Genomic DNA, 25,605 nt, shown 5'->3' on the forward strand with positions numbered 1-25,605 from the left:
CCCCATCTCTACTAAAAATACAGAATTAGCAGGGAGTGGTGGTGCATGCCTGTAATCCCAGCTACTAGGGAGGCTGAAGCAGGAGAATCGCTTGAACCCAGGAGGCGGAGGTTGCGGTGAGCCAAGATCGCGCCATTGTACTCCAGCATGGGCAACAGGAGCGAGACTCTGTCTCAAAAAAAAAAAAAAAAAAGAAAAAAATTCTAATTAAAAGCATACAAATGAGGAAATCAATCCACTGCAAGCTTCACCTGTGGGCCAAAGCCTGTCTGCTGTTTTTGTGAATAAAATTGTACTGCAATGCAGATATACATGGTCTATGACTGCATTTGCACTGCAACTGCAGAATTGAGTAGTTGCAACAGACAGCATATGGCCTGAGGCTGAAAACATTTGCTATCCGGCACTTTATAGAAAAAATTCGCTGACCTCCTCTCTACATCCCTGAGATAGAATGGTTGAACACACTGGTCTTCCAGTCTAAGCTATACATCTAGCTGAGATTTCTCAGCTTATCTTAGACTTAGTATACATCTTTGGGAACCTGAATTTGTAACACAAAAAAAGAGCCAAATAGAGTCAGACCTGGAGCTGTCAAACAAACCCAGCTACAAGTGCATGTTTTATTAGGTTCAGGCTGGGTTACAAATACCAACTGTGCAAGGCAAACTTTGCACACTCCTTTTTTTTTTTTTTTTTTTGAGACAGAGTCTCACTCTGTTGCTAGGCTGGAGTGCAGTGGTGCAATCTTGGCTCACTGCAACCTCCGCCTCCTGGGTTCAGGTGATTCTCCTGCCTCAGCCTCCCGAGCAGCTGGGACCACAGGTGTGCGCCACCATGCCCAGCTAATTTTTGTATTTTTAGTAGAGATGGGGTTTCACCATGTTGGTCAGGATGGTCTCGATCTCTTGACCTCGTGATCCACCTGCCTTGGCTTCCCAAAGTGCTAGGGTTACAGGTGTGAGCCACCACACCCGGGCCACACACTCTTAAAGTAGAAACAAAATAGCCAAAGGAGTCGGGCAGCTTCCCTTGAAGGGGGATGAAGGGGCTTTCTAAACCACACAGACTTGGGTCAGATTTGATGGAAGGGAGTTCTAGGCAGATTCAGAGAACGTTTCTTCCTCCCGTGTCTACTCTATGGCTAACAGTGATGCGGACAAAAGTTCTTACACAGAGTGTCCAAAATCTGCCCTGTACTGCAATCTAAGAGGGTCTGCTCAGCCACGGGCTTCTGGAAGGCATGTATAAACAGCTAGCTCTACCTTTCTGACCCGAGTTTTCTCTTCCCTGTAACATCGTGATTGGCTGTCTTCACCAGAAAGCGGCCTTTTCTTTACTCCCATCCAGTTTCACTGAATTCCACGCTCCCTTACACTTGAGAATATGAAGCTGAGCCTGTAGCTACTCTGATGGGGTCGCACTCATGCAGGGCTGGGAAGAACACGCACTGACCTTGCCTATACCAGTGTTTCTCCAACGGAACACGCTGTTCTAGAAAGGAGACAAGTTCTCACTCGTCCTGAATCCTGGAGCATTCCAGCTACCCTTTCTTGAACTCTCAGGTTAGGAGAAAGCACTTCTCCTGGGCTCCTATTTAGAACCCTCTTATGAAATGTACCGCCAAATCCTATACATTACAGGTATTTATATACCACTTTATTTTTTCTAGACTGTGACCTCCCTGGGCACGGGACTTGTGCCCAATTCATCTTTGAATCAGTGCCTGACACACAGAGGATGTGTCTTGAATATACACAGAATGAATCATGGAATCTTTTTTCATTTTTATTTTTTTCAGATGGGGTCTCACTCTGTTACCCAGGCTGGAGTGCAGTGGTACGATCACAGCTCACCACAGCCTCAACCTCCCTGGGCTCAGGGTATCCTCCCACCTCAGCCTCACAAGTAGCTGGGACTACAGGCACGTGCCACCATGCCCAGCTAATTTTATTATTATTATTATTATTATTTTGTAGAGATGCAGTCCCAGTATGTTGCCCAGGCTGGTCTCAAACTCCTGGGCTCAAGTAATCCTCCTGCCTCAGCCTCCCAGTGTTGGGATTACAGGCATGAGCCACTGCACCTGGCCTGAATCACTAAATCTTTTTTCTTTTTGGAGATAGAGTCTTGCTCTGTCGCCCAGGCTGGAGGGCAGTGGCATGATCTCGGCTCACTGCAACCTCTATCTCCCGGGTTCAAGTGATTCTCCTGCCTCAGCCTCTCAATAGCTGGGACTACAGTTGCATGCCACCATGCCTGGCTAATTTTTGTATTTTTAGTAGAGATGTTGGCCAGGCTGGTCTCAAACTCCTGACCTCAGGTGATTCGCCTGCCTCAGCCTCCCAAAGTGCTGGGATTATAGGCGTGGGCCACTGCATCGGGCGTCACTGAATCTTAAAATCTGCTAAGTAGTGGCCACCTGGATAGGCTACACCAAAGGGAGAAACTGGCCTCATTCCAACCAGGGTCAATCACTCTACAGGGGGCTGGGAGAACTGGGGGAAATCCGTCTCATTAGATAATTATGACTGTGCCCAAATTTGTGACTGGCCAGTTTGGCAACACTAGGCACAGGCTCTGTATTCATCTACTTGCAGGATGAATCTTGGATGAAAAATTAAATGAGGCATGTTATTCTTATAAAGCAAAGGAAGGAAACGGGGAGTCTGAACATGAGCAGTGTATTAGTCCATTCTCATTCTGCTATAAAGACATACCCAAGATGGGATAATTTATAAAGGAAAGAGGCTTAATGGACTCACAGTTCCACATGGCTGGGGAGACCTCACAATCATGGCAGAAGGCAAAGGAGGAGGAAAGTCATGTCTTACACGGTGGCAGGCAAGAGAGCATATGCAGGGGAACTGCCCTTATAAAACCATGAGATCTCATAAGATTTATTCACTATCATGAGAACCAGACAGAAAACCCTGCCCCCATGATTCAGTTACCTCCCACCCGTCCCTCCCATGATTATGGGAGCTACAATTCAAGATGAGATTTGGGTAGGGACCCAGCCAGAGGATATCAAGCAGACTGGAAAATGTTCCCTGAGTTGGTGAATGAGAAAGGGGACTGGTTACGGCCTGGGCAGACGAGGTAAAGTACACCATGCCATGCAGAGTGTGCAGCTCCTACAGTGGTATGTGGAAGGCACTGTGCCCTCTGTTGAGGAACATGGCCCAGTCTGTCACCCAACTTCTCCTAGACGGTGCGGGTCACTTCTTAGCCAGTTCTATCCTCAGAGTGGTACTGAACCGTTGATGAAAGCTATCTGCCAAAGGAGCAGCCACATGGGTCACTTGCTAAGCTGATCTGACGAAAGGAATCTTCCAGACACATTCTTGGAAAGTTCTTGATTCAGCAAAGGCCATTTTCTCTGACTACCCAACAGCTCTACTCTTTCCACCCTTCTTGGGTTATTAGAATGAAAAGTTCTACATGTTTTATCTTTATAAAAGTTGGAAGACGTGAACGTAACAATTCTTGGCTCCAGATTCACTAAATAAAGACAAACAATCCTCCACAACCTAATTGGTTACCAAGCTGGTAACAAGTTAAATTATTCTTATGTTTTTCTTTTTTCTTTCTTTGTTTTTTTTTTTTTTTTTTTTGAGACAGAATCTCACTCTGTCACCCAGGCTGGAGTGCAGTAGTATGATCTTGGCTCACTGCAACCTCTGCCTCCTGGGTTCAAGTGATTCTCCTGCCTCAGCCTCCCAAGTAGCTGGGACTATAGGTGCCCACCACCATGCCTGGCTAATTTTTGTATTTTTAGTAGAGATGGGGTTTCGCCACCTGGGCCAGCCTGGTCTTGAACTCCTGACCTCAGGTGATCCACCTGCCTCAGCCTCCCAAAGTGCTGGGATTACAGGCTTGAGCCACTGTTCCCAGCCTGAAATACTCCTTTTCGAAGGCTTTTCTTCATGGGCTGAACTGGTTGAATTTTCTAAAAATATGAGCTCAATGATGTTGGACAGAAAATATTACCTTCATATCAGCATTTTTCATTGATCCAAGGGCCTTGGAACTGCATTCAAAATTAGAGTCATCTCTAGAAAATAGTTACTGTGGACTTACTGTGCATGGATGATCTAGAAATCCATTGAATGTAACTGCAGGAAGAGAAAAATTCCCTTGTCTCCTTCATTGATTTTTCTGCACAATTCTTTGATGCTTCTGAATAGGTTTTTAAAGCTTTCTCTTGTGTTTTGACATAAAGCCAACAAGTTCATTTTTGGAAGTGATGAAACACTGCTTTGGTGGTGCTAAAAATGTCTACATGTTCTCATGTGTTTAGAAGAAAATTGGTTCTAGGTTGGGCACAGTGACTGGTGCCTGTAATCCCAGCACTTCAGGAGGCTGAGGCAGGTGGATCACTTGAGGCCAGGAGTTGGAGACCAGCCTGGCCAAAATAGTGAAACCTTGTTTCTACTAAAAAATACAAAAATTAGCTGGGTGTGGTGCTGCGTGACTGTAGTCCCAGCTACTCAGGAGGCTGAGGCAGGAGAATCATTTGAACCCAGGAGGCCGAGGTTGCAGTGAGCCGAGATCATGCCACTGCACTCCAGCCTGGACAACAAAGCGGGACTGTGTCTCGAAACAAAACAAAACAAAACAGAACAAAACAAAAATTAGCTGGGCATGGTGGCACGTGCATGTAGTCCCAGCTACTCGGGAGGCTGAGACAAGAGAAACACTTGAACATAGGAGGCAGAGGTTGCAGTGAGCCGAGATCGCACCACTGCACTCCAGCCTGGGCAACAGAGCGAGACTCTGTCAAAAAAAAAAAAAAAAAAAGGGAAGAGAATCGGTTCTTTGGCTCAAACTACTGCTTGATTCTGAAACATATGGATTCATCTCATCTGATTAGGTTTGTAGTATCCTATCAAAATTTTTCCTCCTCCATAAATGAGCCTATCACATTCTCTTATAACTGAGGAACTGGCACTTTACATGCTTCAAATACTTTGTGTCCTTACAAAATTGTGCTCGCTATCAAATGAAACCTCTTACTTTTGACTAAATGCGTTATTTCCAAAACTATGGCCTTTCTTGATCATTTTATTGATTTGAGAATCTGCACATCAGATTTACTTTCCTTAAATATAGTGAAGCATGAAAACATTTTAATACTTGAATTTTTTAAAAAATGAAGTGTTGCCAAAAAGATCTGTTTTTTTTTTTCCCTGATGCTCAGGATGAATCACTAGCAACCTTGACTTTGACTGGTAAGACTGATATAGGTGATAGTAAATACAGGTTTTTGTGGTTAGTGGGGGTCTTAACTCTGGTTAAGAAAAGACCTTAAAGAAGGGACACATAGGGCCAGGCACAGTGGCTCCCACCTGTAATCCCAGCACTTTGTGAGGCCCAGGTTGGGGGATCACCTGAGGTTGGGAGTTTGAGACCAGCCTGGCCAACACAGGGAAACCCCATCTCTACTAAGAATACAAAAATTGCCGGCTGTGGTAGTGCATGCCTGTGACCCAGCTATTTGGGAGGGTGAGGCATGAGAATCACTAGAATCTGGGAGGGGAAGGTTGCAGTGAGCTGAGATTGCACCACTGCACTCCAGCCTGGGTGGCAGAGTTGTTGTTTTTTTTTTTTTTTTTTTTTTTTTTTTGAGACGGAGTCTTGCTCTGTCGCCCAGGCTGGAGTGCAGTGGCGCAGTCTCGGCTCACTGCAAGCTCCGCCTCCCGGGTTCACGCCATTCTCCCGTCTCAGCCTCTCCGAGTAGCTGGGACTACAGGCGCCCGCCACCACGCCCGGCTAATTTTTTGCAGTTTTAGTAGAGACGGGGTTTCACCGTGGTCTCGATCTCCTGACCTCGTGATCCGCCCGCCTCGGCCTCCCAAAGTGCTGGGATTACAAGCGTGAGCCACCGCGCCCAGCCGGGTGGCAGAGTTATAGCAGCGCAATTTGCAATTGCAAAAATATGGAACCAGCCCAAATGCCCATCAATTAATGAGTGGATAAAGAAACTGTAGTTTATATATACTACGGAATACTACTCAGTCATAAAAAGGAATGAATTATTGGCATTCACAGGAATCTGGATGGAACTGGAGACTATTATTCTAAGTGAAGTAACTCAGGAATGGAAAAGCAAACATCGTATGTTCTCACTCATAAGTGGGAGCTAAGCTATGAAGATGCAAAGGCATAAGAATGACACAATAGACTTTGGGGACTCGAGGTAAAGGGTGGGAGTGGGGTGAGGGATAAAAGACTACAAATTGGGGCTGGGCGTGGCGGCTCACACCTGTAATCCCAGCACTTTGGGAGGCTGAGGTGTGTGGATCACGAGGTCAGGAGTTCAAGATCAGCCTGGCCAACATGATGAAACCCCGTCTCTACTAAAAATACAAAAATTAACCGGGTGTGGTGGCGGGCACCTGTAATCCCAGCTACTTGAGAGGCTGAAGCAGAGAATTGCTTGAACCTGGGAGGCGGAGGATGCAGTGAGCTGAGATCACGCCACTGCATTCCAGCCTGGGTAACACAGCAAGACTCTGTCTCAAAAAAAAAAAAAAAAAAAAAAGAATACAAATTGGGTTCAGTGTATACTGCTCTGGTGATGGGTGCACCAAATTCTTACAAAGAACTTCATGTAACTAAATACCACTTGTTCCCCCAAAACCTATAGAAATAAATCGAAAAAAAAAAAAAAGACTATCTCAAAAAAAAAAAAGAAGGGACAGATAGCAAGACTAGCTGCTCAGTAAGAAGGGTGAAGGGTTGTTTACAGTCAATATCAGCTGCAGGTAACATTTCTCTTTCAAGATGGCCTAAGCGGGCCGGGCGTGGTGGCTCACACCTGTAATCCCACCCAGCACTTTGGGAGAGCGAAGCGGGTGGATAACTTGAGGTCAGGAGTTTGAGACTGGCCTGATCAACATGGTGAAACCCTGTCTCTCCTAAAAATACAAAAAATAGCTGGGTGTGGTGGTAAGCACCTGTAATCCCAGCTACTCAGGAGGCTGAGGCAAGAGAATCGCTCGAATCTGACAGGCGGAGGTTGCAGTGAGCTGAGATCGTGCCAATGCACTCCAGCCTGGGTGACAGAGTGAGACTCCATTAAAAAAAAAAAAAAAAAAAAAAAGATGGTCTAAGTGATTTCTACATTGTGGCTTCTACATATTAAACACATCACTAGTATGATAAGGCTGTAGCCATTATCTCTTGTCTATTTATCCGGACAGGGAAGCTAAGCATACAGAATTTAAGTGGCTAGCCTAAAGGCCAACTTAACCAAAGTGTTAGAAATGGAATCTGGCTATCAATACAAGCTCTTTCCTTAAGTATTGTGAACTATACTTTCACTATAAAAAATTTGATAACATGCCTGAAGATGCAGTAGAATTATACCTTCTTTTCTCCATGGTCAGAAGGCAATAAAGTAAAATTCAACTATCCTTAGGGGTGTAATCACTTTACTAATACAGATAAAACCATTATGACCAAGTAGGAATTATAGCATAAGCTAAGCACATAAAATGGAATTATTTAAATTATACTACAGCTAATCAGGAATAAGACTCCATTTATTTTTGGCCTGAACACTTCTTTGAGATGAAGAGAAATGTTACTCCCAGTTTTACATATATTTCTGGGAACGAAACTCAGGGCTTGTCCACAATACTACAAGTTTCCTGTGTTGGGATCCTCTCTACTTGAAGTGCCTGGGAGAAAAGCATATCCTGCTCAGCAATGAGTGGTAAGTAGTCCAAAATCAAGCTCACCATCACCCCCAGCATTTCTTAGCTTGATTTCAGCCAATGCCACCTGGCAGAAAAGTGGCACCACTTTTACAACACCAGCCACCGAAAAATCCCAAGTCCATGCTACCAACCTCTCTGTCACTGTTCGATCTCTGCAATCGACTAGCTAACTGACATGCTTTAAAGTTGCAACTTGGTCTCAACTTCTCTTTTTCCACCTGGGAGAGGCACATTCTATTACTAAAAGAGAAATCCAGGGCTGGATTCATGGTGGCACAGCTCCCAGTTTTTGGCACATCTACTCAAACCATAGTCAATTCTACAGACGTTCCCAGTGGGGAATGCTACCCCCAACACGCTCTCAAAGCTATGGTACAGTCAGTTTGAGTTGACTGAATTCACCCAACATCTCAAGGGCATCAGGACAAATTGGCTTTCCTTTGCCACTTCTTTGAAGGACAGTTAGCAGATCAAAAGCATTTACTGGATTTACTTCTATAGCTCCCTCCCCACCCCTGGAGACCGTAAAGTACCCAAATGTCCTGTTTTCAATTTTCGTTAGTAGAAAAAAGTCATTTTCCCCCTTCCTTCCTCTAAATAAGCTCACAATCTAAACTATTTGACAGAATTGTAATGTCTTGCCTTGCTTTGTAAGTCCATATTAGTAACTTTTAGTATTGGCATGAAGGAATTTTGGTGCCAAACTATGAAAAATATAAGCAAAGGAAGATATTTATGACTTCCAGACATTGTAGTAAGCATTTACAAAATTTACTAAAGAATTTAGGATATTAAAGTGTTTTTATGTAGTAAGAAAATCTTACCAGTATTTACAGAATTTTAGCAAGTTTAATTTCCCTTTTAAAGAGTTGTATCATCTTCTGGTGTTCAATACTAAAGCCCCTCACGTGGCTGTTTTTTGTTTTTTGTTTTTTTGAGACGGAGTTTCGCTCTTGTTGCCCATTCTGGAGTGCAGTGGCGTGATCTCAGCTCACTGCAACCTCCGCCTCCCAGGTCCAAGCAATTCTCCTGTCTCAGCTTCCTGAGTAGCTGGGATTACAGGGGCCTGCCACTATGCCAGGCTAATTTTTGGTATTTTTTTTTTTTGTAGAGACAGCGTTTTACCATATTGGCCAGGCTGCTCTTGAACTCCCGACCTCAGGTGATCTGCCCGTCTCGGCCTCCCAAAGTGTTGGGATTACAGGTGTGAGCCACCGCACCCAGCCTACATGGCTGTTTTTAATGCAATCTTCTCTACCCCCAAAATGTTTCTATAGTTTGGATGTGTGTCTCTGCCCAAACCTCATGTTCAAATGTAATCCTCAATGTTGAAGGTGGGTGGGGCCTGGTGGGAATTGACTGGATCATGGGGGCATATTTCTTTTATTGTTTTCTTTTTTTTTTGAGACAAGGTCTCATTCTGTTGCCCAGGCTAGAATGCAGTGGAGAGATCATGGCTCACTACAACCTTGACCTTCCAGATTCAAGCGATCCTCCCACTTGAACCTCCCAAGTAGCTGGGACCAAAGGCACATACCACCACGCCCGGCTAATTTTTGTATTTTTTGTAGAGACAGGGTTTTGCCATGTTGCCCAAGCTGGTCTCAAACTCCTGAGCTCAAACAATCCAATTTTCCTCGGCCTCCCAAAGTGCTGGGATTATAGGCATGAGGCACCAGGTTGGGCCAACAGGAAGATATCTAATGTATGATTAAGCACCATCTCCTTGATGCTGTCCTTTTGATAGTGAGTTCTCATGAGATCCGGTTGTTTAAAAGTGTGTAACATCTGCTCCCACCTCCTTGTTCCTGCACCCGCCATGTGAGGTGCCTGCTTCCTCTTCACCTTCCACCACGATTGGAAGTATCCTGAGGCCTTCCTAGAAGCTGAGCAGATGCCAGTGCCATGCTTCCTGTATAGCCTGCAGAACTGTGAGCGAATGAATCCTCCTTTTTTTTTTTTTTTTTTTTTTTTTTTTTGAGATGGAGTCTCGCTCTGTCGCCCAGGCTGGAGTGCAGTAGCACAATCTCGGCTCACTGCAAGCTCCACCTCCTGGGTTCACACCCTTCTCCTGCCTCAGCCTCCTGAGTAGCTGGGACTACAGGCGCCCGCCACCACGCCCAGCTAATTTTTGTGTGTGTGTGTTTTTAGTACAGACGGGGTTTCACCGTGTTAGCCAGGATGGTCTTGATCTCCTGACCTTGTGATCCACCCGCCTTGGCCTCCCAAAGTGCTGGGATTACAGGCCTGAGCCACTGTGCGCCACCCTCTTTTCTTTATAAATTCCCCGATCTCAGGTTTATTTTTTATAGCAATGTAAGAATGGCCTAATACAATGTCTTCACAATCATTTGCCTGGGTTAACTACTGTTTGCTTGTTTTTTGAGGGGAGTGCTGGACATTATTAATAAGAGTAGTTTTGTGAATAAGTATACTAACTTGAGGTTAAGTTCTACCTAAATATCAGCTTAAGTCAAAGTTGACATTCTGTTGTTGTTTGTAAGAATAAAAATGCCTGAAAACCAATGATAATCCCAGGACTTAATATTAGTAAGGATCAGAAGCAAAAATATTTTACTGAGCGCAGAGGAACTTCCCTCTCAGAGGATCCATTTTATTATCAGGATTTATCCCAAGGGAGGGCTAGCCGGCAAAGTGGCTAACTCCATTTAGCACCTCTACAAAATTTATAAATTGATGCAGACTGTAGGATGAGAGAAGAGCTGAACTTTCAGAAACGTTGCCCTGAACTTTCATAAAGAATCCAGGAAACCAATTCACATGGCCAGGCCTGTATGAGCTTCAGTGATTTTGTGGGTTTAGTGTCTGGTGGAGCACCCCCCCACTGCAAACTGTTATCTAGCATCAAAGGAAGGAACTTCCTCCAATCCCTAAGGAACTCTCAGAATGTCTGGTCCACTGGCCACTAAGCTCAGGACTCTAGATGTCTGGGAGCCACCACATTCTCTAGTTTGGACCCTCAAGGAATTTAGATGTGTCTCCTCTAACCCACTGCCCATTCTGACTTCTTCCTCAAAGGCAAATTCAAAGGACTTTATCCTCTTTGAAGTACACTTTGTCTAACCCTGCTGGCCATCCTTCTCTTATCCACTACTTCTCTTTTAAAAACTCACGCGGTGGCTCATGCCTATAATCCCAGCACTTTGGGAGGCCAAGATGGGTGGATCACAAGGTCAGGAGTTTGAGACCAGCCTGAACAACATGGTGAAATCCCGTCTCTACTAAAAATACAAAAATTAGCTAGACGTGGTGGCATGTACCTGTAATCCCAGCTACTCAGGAGGCTGAGGCAGGAGAATCGCTTGAACTGGGAGGTGGAGGTTACATTGAGCTGAGATTGTGCCACTGCACTCCAGCCTGGGTGACACAGCGAGAGCCCATCTCAAAAAACAAACAAACAAAAAACAAAATAACTCCTTTCCTCAGCTTCCAGAAAGGACTGTGCACTCTCCCCTGGTCCTCTCCTATTCCTCTTCCTCTCCTTTTCTGTTTTCCCCAAGACCTTCCCCTTCTTGGTGAAACCACTGGCTCTCCCAGCATCAACTGTAACCCTGGCTTGACAAATCTCTGGGCCCTGACCTAGGTTTCCAGTTGCCTGATGAAGCTCATTATGTCTAAACCCAAACTCATCCTTCTTCCCTGACTCAAACTTGTGCCAAACATCTTTTGAGGCTAGAAGCCTTGGCCCCATGTCTTCTGAAGCTGGAAGCCTTGGCCCCACATCTGTTTCTTTTTTGCAATCATCTCATTTATTTAGGTGTCATGGTGTCTACTGAATCTTTGCCCCTTTCCATTCACAGAGAAATGCCTCTCTCACTGACGACTTGGACCAATTTATAGGAACACTGCACACATTGCCTACATTTTTCTCTGCCTGCAGCCTCTTGTCTCTTCTAATCTAGGGGTCCCCAACCCCCGGGCTGAGGACCTGTACTGTTGTGTGGCCTGTTAGGCATGGGACCTCACAACAGGAGATGAGCCGCCTTGGAGCAAGAATTACCACCTGAGCTCCACCCTGTCAGATCAGGGCGGCATTCTATTCTTATAGGAGTGTGAACCCTATTGTGAACGGTGCATGCGAGAGATCTAAGTTGCATGCTCTTTGTGAGTCTAATGCCTGATGATCTGAAGTGGAACCATTTTATCCTGAAACCATCCCCACTGCGTCCTGCCCCCTGCCCCTACCCTGTTCGTGGAAAAATTGTCTTCCATGAAACTGGTCCCTGGTGCCAAAAATGGTTGGGGACCGCTGGTCTAATCTACCCCATCTCCGCCGGGTGCGGTGATTTATGCGTGTAATCCCAGCACTTTGGGAGGCCGAGGTGGGCAGATCACCTGAGGTCAGGAGTTCAAGACCAGCCTGGCCAACATGGTGAAACCCTGTTTCTACGAAAAAATACAAAAATTAGCCAGGTGTGGTGGCAGGTGCCTGTAATCTCAGCTACTCAGGAGGCTGAGGAAGGGAGAATTGTTTGAGCCTGGGAGGCGGAGGTTGCAGTGAGCCGAGATCGTGCCACTGTACTCCAGTCTGGGCAAAAGAGTAAGACTCCATCTAAAAAAAAAAAAAAGAAAAAAAAAATCCATCCCATTTCATGCTGTTGCTGGACAAATGCTTATACAGCAATTTCTGATGATGTTATTCCCCTGTTCAAATGACTCTAATTGCTCCCTCTTGCTTATAAAATAACCTCCAAACTTTTCCTGCATGGAGACAATGCATTGTAAAGACCAAAAATGAGTGAATCAGAGACACAAGGGTTCCAATTTCTGCTTTTGCCAGATGTTAGATATGTGGCCTTGGACAAGTTTCCAAACTTCTCTTTGCTTCAGCTTCCCCAAATATAAATAAGACTTATAAACTTATTGAGAACTGTCATAAAATTAAAATAGCCTTCGTTTATTGAAAGTTTATAGACTTTTTAAAATGCAACACCTCATTTAATCTTCATAACCATGTTCTACTATTCCTCTATTTTCTTTTTTTTTTCTTTTCTTTCTTTTTTCTTTTTTTTCTTTTTTTGAGACAGAATCTCTTTCTGTCGCCCAGGCTGGAGTGAAGTGGAGCGATCTTGGCTCACTACAACCTCCGCCTCCTGGGTTCAAGTGATTCTCACGCCTCAAACTCCTGAGTAGCTGAGACTACAGGCATGCACCACCACACTTGGCTAATTTTTGTATTTTTAGTAAGAGATGGGGTTTCGCCATGTTGGCCAGTCTGGTCTTGAACTCCTGGCCTCAAGTGATCCGCCCACCTTGGCCTCCCAAAGTGCTGAGATTACAGGCGTGAGTCACTGCACCTGGCCTTATTCCTCTATTTTTTAGGATCAGGAAACTCGGACTCAGAGAAGCTAAGCACCCAGCCCAATTCCAGATCCTTAACTGACTGTGCTGAGGCCTCGCCTAGTGCTGCAGGTAGTCAGTGCATGTAGTTCCCTTTGTCTTCCATAATCTGACTCTGACACACCTTCAAAAGCTTATCTCATGCCACTTTTCTCCCAGCAGTTGTCATCTCCAGGGTCTGAACTACCTGACCGGCTGTGACTCCACCTACAAGGCCCTTCCCCGCATTTCTACCTATTAAAATCCTACTGCTATCCTAAGCTCTAGCTAAGTGTCATCTTTTCCTAGAAGACCTGATTGCAAATGTTCCTGCCTCCCTGGAAATCTCGTAAGACTTGCCATGTCTCTTATGCAAAGATCATGTTTTTGCTTGTATTATCATTTTTTTCCCTTTTGTGCGTATGTTTTATTTTCCTTCTTGAATCACAAACTCTTTCTGGGCAAGGAGCATGTTGCCAAAGTCTTATTCAACCTTGTTTGCCTTTTAGTTCCAGGCTCAGTCCCTGGGACAGATGAGGCATTTGCAAAGTTCTGTAGAATATTTAATTTTTGCGCAAATTTAATCCAGCTTTGAAGAATTGAGCTCAATCTACAGTCTGCATGAAGTGAACGTGTTCCTCATGTGTTAGAGGTGATATCACAGGGAGAACAGTAATTACAATGTGAGATGGAGATGGGGCCAATTAGTCTTTCTCCTTTGCCAATAAAAAGGCAGATAGAGTGAACATTATATGGTTTTAGGCAAAGTACCTGACAGCAGGGACCAGCGGTAGGAGGTCTACTTAGGTTTGCTATCTTAATTAGCCTATTTAAAAAAGATTTCTGGCACTATAAAGATGTGTGGATTTGCCTTTGAAGGTATATGGATTTACCATCACTCTCGCGTGCATGCACACACACCCTTCCACACACACCCCACAATCCAAATAAGACAGTAGAAAGGGTTTTAAAAGAAAACCCTTAATCTACCCCATTTCTATTTCAGCAGCTTCCAAATTCACATGCCCGAATGCAATAAATAAAAATACTGGAGAAGAAAATCAGATAACACAAGTGGGAACTCAGTCAGCAAAAGGTTCCCTAACATTGTACGAAATATCACTCTAGGCAGAAAACTGCTACCAGATCCTTAACGCTGAGAAAGAACAGGTGGAGACATGATGAGTCAATGCCGCTGAGGCTTCACGCAGCAGCCACTGTGGCCCAGCTTGGGTAAATATTTTTATTACAAACACAGTGATGCATAATGGGCCAAAAGATCAGTCCTGACAAAGATGGCACACGGGACTGTGACGCTGCAGTAGCTGGGAAAGTGGGCTAGAACCGAGCATACACGAACCTGACGAGCAGCATCAGGGTTGATGTCAGGTTAGTGACAGCTGCTGTCACCTCACAGGAAGCAAAAGTGGAAAATGAAAAATTCAGTTTTGAGAAATCTCAGTCGATGGCAAGACGTTTCTTTAAAAACTGCAAGATTCGCAGGACCCTCCACAATCCTCTTAGGCAAATATTTCTTCTTAAGGAAACAGTGTCTTTTCTATTTTTCTTTCTCCCTCAAACTCTCACAGGCTCTGCTTCTTGGACTGAGCTGAATTCCAGTCAAACCAACCGTTTAGATGTCTTCTTTCTTCCTTCCTTCCCTTTCCTTCTTTTTCTTTCTCTCCTTCCTTCCTTCTTCCTTCCGTCCCTCCCTCCCTCTCTCTCCCTCTCTTTCTATCTTTCTCTCTTTCCTTTTTAGAGATGGAGTCTCACCCTCTCACCCAGACTGGAGTACAGTGGCGCGATCTCGGCTCACTGCAACCTCAACCTCCTGGGTTCAAGCAATTCTCCTGCCTCAGCTTCCAAAGTAGCTGGGATTACAGGCAGCACCACTACGCCCAGCTAATTTTTTATTTTTTTTAGTAGAGACAGGGTTTCATGATATGTTGGCCAGGCTTGTCCCGAACTCCTGACTGCAGGTGATCCGCTGGCCTCGGCTTCCCAAAGTGCTGGATTACATGTGCAAGCCACCTTGCCCAGCCTGTTTAGATATTTTCAAAACACCTGCGGATCACAGGGTTGGACCAATTGTCTGGTGACTGTGGCATTCAGTAAGATGTGGAGAGTTAAGAGAGCAGAGGGGCCGCCCAGCCCCTGCACCTGGCTCCCTTTACACAGTTACCTTCTCCCCCAACCCCCAGGCTCAGGCTGAGAAGAATGAGATCCAGGAGATGGGCTAAGAGGCCAGGAGAGAGAGAACTGGGCTGTGGTGGTGAGAAAGTGAGAAAGCTAACGGGGCAATTAGAAGGCTGATTCATTTGTTTAACTAGATGATTATGCTCTACTTAGTTGAATAGTTTTGAAGTGCTCTGTGGTTCAGGAAATTTCCTCTCACAGGCTTATCAGGTCCACAGCCTTCCATGTGCCTGATAGTTCCATGAAAGAAGGCTCCTGAGCACAGGGTATGAGTTTTGAGGGACCTTTTAATGATACATTTGCTAATACAATTAAGTCAAGTAATGCATACCAAACCTCAAGCCGAGGAGAGGTGAAAAAAAATTCAACTAAGGTTGCTTCCATCTTTTAAAAGAACAGAGAAAAAAGACATGGCCTCTTAAATATCCCTAACTCAGGGTTTCCCAAGAAGTGTTTCTAAATCCCCAACTGGACCTGTGATTCTAGAAATGCAACATAGATGAACAGAATTTTTGAACAGGAAGGAACTTTTAAGCAATATCTTAGGTTTGGGCATCTCTGATCAATATTTCACAGAACTCTACAATAAAATATGTGAGTCACAGAAGAAGCTGAAAGATAATTCTATGGATCAAATCATTTTAGGAAATTGCAGATTAAACAAAGTTAGGCCGGGCGCAGTGGCTTATGCCTGTAATTCCAGCACTTTGGGAGGTTGAGGCAGGTGGATCACTTGAGGTCAGGAGTTTGAGACCTGCCTGACCAACACGGTGAAACCCTGTCTCTACCTAAAATACAAAATCAGCCGGGCGTGGTGGCACATGCCTGTAATCCCAGCTACTCGGGAGGCTGAGGCAGGAGAATCACTTGAACCCAGGTGGTGGGGGTTGCAGTGAGCCGAGATCACGCCATTGCACTCCAGCCTGGGCGACAAGAGCGAAACTCTCTTTAAAAAAAAAAAAAAAGGAAAAGAAAAAAGAAAGGTAAATTGGTTTCTTTAGCAAAGGATGTGGCAGCTTACAGACGGCAACAGATTCTTTGCCTTTGCTGGGTCTGCGTCCTCCGCCCTTGTCTCTGGGTGGGTTCTGTCTTTGACAGTTGAAGTGATCCTGCCAGTTTCTGGGCGCTGGCCTTATGGGGTTGGTAGCTTCGACGTCTGGTCTCTGGCTGGGCTTGCACCGGAGGGCTCCTCAAAGCTGCCATTCCCCAGCAGACAGGCAGCGTCAGTTGCTCACCATGTGAATGGGTCTTGTGGGCTTGAGCCCTTGCCTCCCATGACTGCCACCCCAGCCAATAGCTGACTGCACCTGCAATGAAACCCAAGTGAGAACAGCCTAGCTGAGCCCGATGAACCCTCAGCACTGAGAGAGATGACAGGAAGTTACTGTTTAAGCCAGTAAGTTTTGGGGTGGTTCATGTTGCTGTATGGCACACAGTTGGCAATCAGCAACTATTTATTTAATGAATGAATGACTGAGTGAGTGGTGTAAATGTGAATCTTCCAGAGGGTGGTATAGCACGCCACATTTCCTAAATATGACACCTGAATACTTCAAGGCAAATCTTGCAGAACAGGGCTTGACGGAATGCTAGTCTGAGAAACAATAAATGAGAAGATTGAAATGGTAGAGTTTGGGAAATATTGCTTGAGTTATACCCTTTTATGTTGTAGATTAGAAAAGTGAGCCAGACAGGTCAAGAGAATTGCCCGAGGAAACAAAACTAATTGTTAGACTCCACCTGTGAACGAATCTCCTTTCTTGGCTAAAGTAAAGGGTATGGATACAATGGTTTCCCTCCCATAGCCACATTTTAGCTAATTAAATAGATCAGGCTTCTAACTTGGTAGCCCTCTCTTTCTGTTCCATGATAAAGTCTTTGTGTCCAACTAGCTATTTTCCATGAGACCTCTTTTACGTGGCAGACTTCCAAAGATGATATAAGAATATGAATTAGGCTAGGTGTAGTGGCTCACACCTGTAATCCCAGCACTTTGGGAGGCCGAGGCGGGCAGGCCACTTGAGGCCATGAATTCGAGACCAGCCTGGCCAACATGGTAAAACCTCGTCTCTATTAAAAATAAAAGAAATTAGCCGGGCATCGTGGCGCACACCTGTAATCCCAGCTACTTGCGAGGCTGAGGCAGAAGAATCACTAGAACCCACAGGACGGAGGTTGCAGTGAGCCAAGATCGCACCACTGCACTCCAGCCTGGGCAACAGAGCGACAGATCAAGACTCTGCCTCAAAAAAAAAAAATTAAAAAAAAAATATGTATTAGCCTAAAGTCTAGATTAAGCGTTCTCAAAATAGCAGAACCCATAGCAACATCTTGGTTCTTTGGTTTTAAAACACTTGCTTGGACCGGGCATGGTGGCTCATGCCTGTAATCCCAGCACTTTGAGAGGCCACGGTGGGTGGATCACCAGAGGTCGGGAGTTCGAGACCAGCTGACCAACATGGAGAAACCCTGTCGCTACTAAAAATACAAAATTAGCTGGGCATGGTGGCGCATGTCTGTAGTCCTGGCTACTCAGGAGGCTGAGGCAGGAGAATCGCTTAAACCCAGAGGTGGAGGTTGCAGTGAGGTGAGATCACGCCATTGCACTCCAGCCTGGGCAACAAGAGCGAAATTCCGTCTTAAAAAGAAAGAAACAAACAAAACTAAACAAACATTGCCTGATGGAAATGCTCGCTTAAAATGGAAATGTCTGGAAGAACAGATTTTCAGTGGAACTAGCTATCGGTGAGGAATCCAGATTTTAAAATTTCTTCAGTCTTATGTTACAAATTTAATTTCTCTTCCTCCATATGAAAAGTAAATAATATGATCTGATTTTAAAACAATATAGTGAAGAATGTTAACACTAACCAGGTCAAAATCTAGGGTATTCCATTTTACTTTCCTTCCTTTTTTTAGACAGAGTCTTGCTCTGTCGCCCAGGCTAGAATGCAATGGCGCCATCTCAGCTCACTGCAACCTCCACCTCCCAGGTTCAAGCGATTCTCCTGTGTCAGCCTCCTGAGTAGCTGGGATTACAGGTGCATGCCACCACACCCAGCTAATTTTTTTGTTTGTATTTTTAGTACAGACAGGATTTCACCATGTTGGCCAGGATGGTCTCAATCTCCTGACCTCGTGATCTGCCCACCTCAGCCTCCCAAAGTGCTGGGATTACAAGCATGAGCCACCATGCCTGGCCTCCATTTCCACGTTTCAAATACCATTACAGCCTATGCCACCGGTTCCTAATCAAGTCTCCAAAGCCAAGAACCACTTCAATATCAGTTGAAAAAAAGTTTTATCTAATTATCTTCATTCCCTACTTTGAATTGACCAACCATGTATCTTTTTCTGGTTTTATCAAAGGGGCTGCCAGGACAAAAGCACATCCAATTTTAAGTAGGCTTTAGTTAGCAGACTTAAAATTGATCATGCATTTTAGTTTTAGTAACTTGCAATTTCTATACCCTTTGATAATTCACTTTAAAGAGCAAACCGTCTTTAATGACAAGGCTTAAAAGAGACGACACTTCTGAACAAAATATGAAAGCTCGGAAGAGATAGTTCTTTTAGGGAAACTATGAATTAAAATGACCTTGTGTTCTGAAACTTTTCTCCCACCATTTTTGATGTTTTACCTTTCCTTTTTACTCTTAGAAAGAAAGCTAAAACACCACTGCCTTCTATGGATGGTGATGCACTTTAATAAGAGAGCTGTTAATTGTTAATTCCAACTCACAGTTTCTTCTGTCTGCACTGTCTCTGCAGATGCCTTTAATGAGTGAGGTTGCTCACCACTGTAAGCATATACCCGTTTCTGAAGAAATCACTGTTGATATGTGACATTACAGGATAATGTTTGAATCTGAGCTATTTCCCTTGAATCACAGTCAATTCTTTTGTACAGTCTATGAAGCAAGTCCGTCATTCTCTGTTCCCTCTTAGTCTTCCTGTTTTCTTCATTATGCCCCTGATGGCTGCCGTCTGTGAAGTTCATTGTTGAGTGGGGAGGTTGCAAAATCAGAGCTCAGACCCCTGAAAGGGTGCACTGCTTGGTGATGCAGAAATGGTGGACTAGAACAAAATTGTGACATATGTGGATGACTGAATAGCTAACTTTGCTATTAGCCCTTCTCTTCCCTGACCCCGTAAGTGGATAATAACAAACACCAAGAACCTGGGGTTGCAGAGTGTTTCTTCTGCTTGGCTTGTTCCAAATCCTTTACCAGCCACTACCTGTTGACAATTACGTGTTGAAATAGAAAAAGCACAGATGGATGACTCAGGTACAGCAGCCAATAATGATAACTTGAGATGTAATGAAATTAGGTACTTGTGATGAACAATTGATCTTCCAGCAGATAAAAGAACGGATTATATCTTAGATGATTTTATAATAAGGCACAGTGTTTATAATTTATTTCCTGAGCACTTTCTTTTTCTCCCAGTAGCCATTTCTATACTCACCGCTCAACTCAGTAAGGAATTTCAAACATGACAAATGCAATTTTTCTTTCTCTTCCTTTATCAGAGAACGTTCACAAAGACATTAGTGTCAACCATCCATTCCTATCACATCCAATCAAAGTGACCTAAAGTTTCATTCCCTTTACTCCCAGATGTACAAGACATGGTTCAGAAGGGAAACAGGATCTGGGTAATGTCAAAGGTTCACCAGTGTTTGTAATTTCATAACCCTTGAAATAAGGAAAAGAAAGAATGGCAGGCAACCTTCCAAAACACCTACTGATATTTACTCATGGAAAACAAATAGTCTTGAGTGGGAGTTCCGAAGCCAGCATACAATACAATTCACAAAGTATTTTCACCTCAAGCACCTAATAACCTTGCTAATGAAATCTGGTGAGCTTCAACTTGTTTTCCATGGTCTGTACAGAAAGAAGTACTTAACAGGAATCCTGTAGGAATCTTTCCATTCAGACTAAATCATAGTCTGAGTACCAATAACCCTCATTTGTTTTAACAGCATCTGCAATGATTTTGCTTTTTCCTAAATATTCTTGAAACCAGTACTATAATTTATTGTATATGCAGGAAAAACCTCATCTTCCAAAAGACAGAGACTTATATTCCTGGGGGAGGTGTCAGGGTGTCTGAACATTAACAGGCTGAGTGGTAGCCCCACAGAGATGAGTTAGTGCAAGAATCCCAGGCCTCCTACTGATGGCCACAGCCCAGCCCTGTTTATGCCAATTCCCTCCCTGGCTTTGGAAGTGGCCGTAAAACCTGTTACTTCCTTATCATCTTCGTGGCTCAGTTACAGTACAATAAGGGGTAATTAATCCTTGGGCTGCAAACAACAGACTTGGGCGTGGGAAAGAGAAAAGAATTTTGAAAAAGTGTAAATAAACTTTGTGTCCCGTCCTTTTACAGTAAACCAGAGGATTACAGCCCCGCCCATAAGCCAGATTTTTAGAGAGCTCAAAATGCCCATGGCACACACCACAATGCAGTCGAAAGAATTTGGAGCATCCATTCACTCATTCTCCGCAATTCAAAATTTCCTTGGCAAATGGGTTGACCAATCATCACAGAACAGCTCTTGGGCATTTGAACGGGGAGAGGGACGCAGACTTAACCATCCACTCATGGAAGCAACACCATAGTCTCTCAACCAGGCGGTGCCCACATGCAAACCGGACCAAGTAAAGCACATTCTGTGACTACTTGCCAATGTGTTGTGTCCTCATAACCTGACCTCACATTTTTTAGGCTTTCTTAAGGATCATCGATTGATATTATAATTAAAACAACAACCATAAAAAAGGAGATCAAGAAAGTAACAATAAAACCACAGCAGCTATCTAAAATTGTTACACCATATTCTGCCTCTAGGGTTCCAGGACGTGACTGGAGACCAACAAGACAAATACTTGGACTGATATCAGATGATCCAGCGATTTTATCCTAAACACCAATTCATGCACTAATTATGGATTTGATTGTTGACATGATATAAGGTATATTTTCCCAAAGTACAATTTGAGATTGCTAACATTTGCTTGGGAAAAATACCATATATATGTCACACTTATTTTAACAAATGAGGTTCAATAAAAAGTAGAAATAAAACTGATCAGTACAAAATAATATTTTAATAATATACGAACATGAACATGAAAACAACGTAAACAGGTTAGAATTTTTGATATGATACTACAAACGTGATTTTGATTGTACGCAACTGTAAAATTCTATGCAAAAGGATTAACAAGGCATATCATAGGAAATCACTTTGCCCAATATAAGCAGTTCTCAGCACATACTCAAATGCACACAAACATGAAAATTGGAAATAAAGGAATGTTAAAAAAAAACTTAGGCAGACACAAATAAAACCACCCCACTAGTGTATGAATGATGCATGTTTTTATGATCTTAATTACATTTAAGGATTTAAAAAATGTCACTGATCTCACAGTTTACAATATCCAAATCTTCAAACCTGCTGGAAGAAGTCCACGGCGCAGCCTGGAAATTGCATCCATTGCATTCTCTCGTGCAGTTACCTGTAAACCAAAAATCACAGTCACGACTTTCTCTAGGTTTAACAGGTATGTCAATCAAAAAATAAGCTTCAATTCTGGAGAAGTTGATAGGGGTTGAAAAGGATATTTGATATCAAAATTTCATAATTTATGCTTATCTATAAGGGATCAAATCTTACCTACACCAAGCAAACAGAATCTTTTGAAAAATGTGCGATTCATAAGATCTTTCCTTTTAATTCAAAGCCAAATAGGTAGTTCAGTCTTTCACTGCAGAAACAGGAAGGGCGTTTGATGGTATTACAGCAGGTAAACACAATCTATGTTAGTGATGGCACTGGGAACCTTTGACTACAAAAGGTCTCATGCATCCCCAGAAAGAGCACTGAGGGTACTCAAGTCACTGTGAGTGCCGGATCACTGAGCTGTTGATCTATTCTGGTCTGGAGAACAATACCAAACCCTTAGTGGAAAGGACTTTGAAGATGTGAGCTATCCTAGCAAGTACTGCATCATCTCACTATCTTAAAGGAAGATCGTGTCTCCTTCACTCCATCACTGGGTCTCAAGACAACGTCCTGTCCTCTTGTCCAGGTAAGGCCTGGACCTGCCATGCCCCTGCAGATCCTTTCATCTTTCATCTTTCATTCTTCTTTTTCTTGAGACAGAGTCTTACTCTGTTGCCCAGGCTGGAATGCAGTGGTGTGATCTCAGCTCACTGCAACCTCTGCCTCCCAGGTTCAAGCAATTCTCCTGCCTCAGCCTCCTGAGTAGCTGGGATTATAGGCGTGTGCCATCATACCTAGCTAATTTTTGTATTTTTAGTAGAGACAACGTTTTACCATGTTGGCCAGGCTGGTCTTGAACTCCTGACCTCAGGTGATCCTCCTGCCTTGGCCTCCCAAAGTGCTGGGATTACAAGAGTGAGCCACTGTGCCCAGCAGATTATCTCATCTTGTTTTGATAGTACAGACTAAGCACTGGGATGAGAAGGGGGGTGACTTCTTAAAGACATCTTACTTACTAAAAACAAGTCTTTTTCAAAACTGGCATTATGTCCAAGCATTTTAATAAAGACAAAGGCCAAATGAGGAGGCTCACAGATGACACAACACAAACTAATCAGGAGACAGACACTTGCTTATGGGCTGTACCTTCTGCCTTGATATGCAGTCAGTTCTTCTTGAAGGATGGAAGCTCTCTTTTTCAGAAAATTAACCTAGAAAAGACACCTTGTGTGAGAAGAAGTGGATGTGGCTTACATGTCAATATTATGCAAATAGTATGGTAAGATTTTATTTAAATTCAGACAATTCCCTAGATAAAACTCAGAGGATTTGTTGAATGTCAATGTTGTGTTTTTTACATTTGGTCATATCCCATCCTTATTGAAAATCCATCAGATACAACAGAATAAAGTTCAAACTCCTCATCGCAGAGCCATTTTGATCTGGCCCGCCCCCATCATTGTGGCTTTACCTGTCCTCAAGCCCTGCCCACCATTGCTCTTCTACACCACGTCTTTCTCACTCCATTGCTCTCTGGCCCAGGCCACTTTCTGTCTTTGGAACACTTGTCTTTCTGTCTCCCATTCATCCTCCACCATTTGGTTTAAATGTCACCTCTCCTGTGGAATCGTTCACCTCCTCCCCAGCTGCTCCTCGCCTCCTAGCCCCAGACAAAGCCAGCGGTCCCCTTCACTGTGTTCCTCTCCTCTATTACTGGTACTTCTCAAACTGCTTTGTGGTTATTTGTTTTCATATCTCTTCCCTAAACCTGAGAGCTTCTCTTGGGCAGGAATGACTTTTCTGTCTCTCCACCCCAGTTTCTTTCACAGGGCTGGGCTTGTAGCTGGTTTCACTAGCTGTTGAATGAATGAATGAATGAATGAATGAGTGAGTGAGTGAGTGAGTGTAAAGAAAATTACTGCTTTCTGGAAACCTCAATCCATCCTAGGGATTCCCTGAGGTTGGAGAGACAGAACTTCATAGCGGAAAGAGCCCGAGCATTGTCTGGAGTTAGGCCAACTTTGGTTCAATTCCTGGCTTGCCATCTGTGGCTCTAGGAAAATTACTTAAGCTCTTGATGCTTAATCTGTGAAATGGGATTAATGACAGCTACTTCCCAAGGTTATAAGGATGACATGAAACAACCATAGAAACCGCCTAGTGCAGAGCTCAAAGCAGGTACAACCCCCAGATCGCCATTCTTAGGAGGCTGGAGGAAACTGGGTTGTTTAGCATATTCTCTTAAATCAGACCTTTACAAAGCATTTGATTACTGTGAAGCATACATTTCTATACTGTTAAAGATGCCTGTATCAGGCATGGACTCAAAAGCACCTTACACAACCCAATTGGTTTGGGGCCAACTTATAATGTAATCAAGAGTCAGTGGTATTTGATCGTTTCAGAATTGTTTATTCTTGCATCTTCGGTCTGAACTGAAACCATGGCAACAGTTGATCCTGAAACATAGTTATGCAATAGAGTACAGCTGGCAGAACAGAAAATGTGCTTGAAAGACAAGAAAACACGGTCTTTCTAAATGGGTGCATCTCAAAGTGGTCCTCCTGGTTTTGCTTATTTGTATAGCACCCTCGTCTTCATTTTATCCAATTGCTCAAGTGACCCATAGGACAATTGATAATTTTGACAGATGCAGGGATTACACTGATTCAACTTCCCTCCCCCAACCATGCTCTGTAATCGGAATTCCAACAATTCTCAAAAAACACAGGCACCTGTGCTTTCAAACTAAATTTGCTCACTGTATGGCCTGTGACTCCTCCGTGCAGCTGCCAACTCTGAGGCCCTATCGCAGCTGGCAGCACTCTCTTTCTGGGTCAGCATCCAGTTTTAGGAGGCTGAAGTGGCTTTTATTACAGTGAAATGATATGAATGATAACAGAAGCCCTGCAGGTGGGTATCAGATTCCTTTTTTTTTCCTCTTCCTAAAAAAACTCCTCTGAAGGCGTCAGGTCCTACCTAGCTGACACTATCTGTAGCTCACCTACAAACTTAATGGGTAAACCACACCTGGAGTGTAGCTTTTCATGTAAATAAAGATTATTTAACCCTTTGTATATTCCCATCTCCTCCACTACTTATTTTTATATGCAGGCATGAACAACATTTCATAGCCCTTAGAGGCAAAATCGCAAACAGTAGCATATGGATTGAGTTTATGAACATTTCATTTTCAGATGAGAGAAGTTTTACTAGGGGAATATAAAAAGAGCAGCTAAAATGTGTTCCACATTTTATCTTACATATTATAAATAGATAACGTGGATATCATCAAATCATACCATTTATTTTATTCATAAATATATTTATTAAGCAACTGTTATGTGCCAGGCACAGTACTTGATACCGGGAGTAAAGAAATCCTTTCCTTCATGGAGTTTTTCAAGGAAAAATATGTCTTAAACTTCAAAGTGGGCTGGGCGCAGTGGCTCATGCTTGTAATTCCAACACTTCGGGAGGCTGAGGTGGGCGAATTGCTTGAGGTCAGGAGTTGGAGACCAGCCTGGCCAATATAGCAAAACCCCTTCTCTACAAACAAACTCCTGTCTCTAAAAATTAGCTGGGCATGGTGGCGTGCACCTGTAATCCCAGCTACTTGGGAGGTTGAGGCAGGAGAATCACTTGAACCTGGGAGGCAGAAGGTGCAGTGAGCTGAGATAGCACCACTGAACTCCAGCCTGGGTGACATAGTGAAACTCCATCTCAAAAAAAAAAAAAAAAAAAAATTCAAAGTGTATTGGAAATGTGAATATGTAAACTCTTTCTCACGACACCAACAACACGTAAAACATTCAAACATGT

General features: G+C 43.7%; 2 protein-coding genes across 7 annotated transcripts in view; both read right to left on the reverse strand.

Annotated features, from left to right (window-relative positions):
* AXIN2 (axin 2) overlaps positions 1 to 21,793 on the reverse strand; it is a 108,935-nt gene extending 87,142 nt beyond the window's left edge. Inside the window, exon 1 of the mRNA XM_055258905.2 lies at positions 21,733 to 21,793. The gene's annotated coding sequence lies outside the window, so the exon portion shown is untranslated. The remainder of the gene's footprint in view (positions 1 to 21,732) is intronic.
* Positions 21,364 to 25,605, reverse strand: part of CEP112 (centrosomal protein 112) — a 551,576-nt gene continuing 547,334 nt past the window's right edge. For all 6 annotated transcript variants that reach the window (XM_055258901.2, XM_055258899.2, XM_055258897.2 and 3 more), the window contains 2 exons: positions 22,930 to 22,994; positions 21,364 to 21,796 (listed from right to left, as the gene is read on the reverse strand). In XM_055258901.2, coding sequence (XP_055114876.1) covers positions 21,793 to 21,796; positions 22,930 to 22,994 — 69 coding nt within the window. In that variant the 3' untranslated portion in view covers positions 21,364 to 21,792. The remainder of the gene's footprint in view (positions 21,797 to 22,929; positions 22,995 to 25,605) is intronic.

The sequence above is a fragment of the Symphalangus syndactylus genome, chromosome 20, assembly GCF_028878055.3.
Source record: "Symphalangus syndactylus isolate Jambi chromosome 20, NHGRI_mSymSyn1-v2.1_pri, whole genome shotgun sequence".
Taxonomy (NCBI): Eukaryota; Metazoa; Chordata; class Mammalia; order Primates; family Hylobatidae; genus Symphalangus; species Symphalangus syndactylus.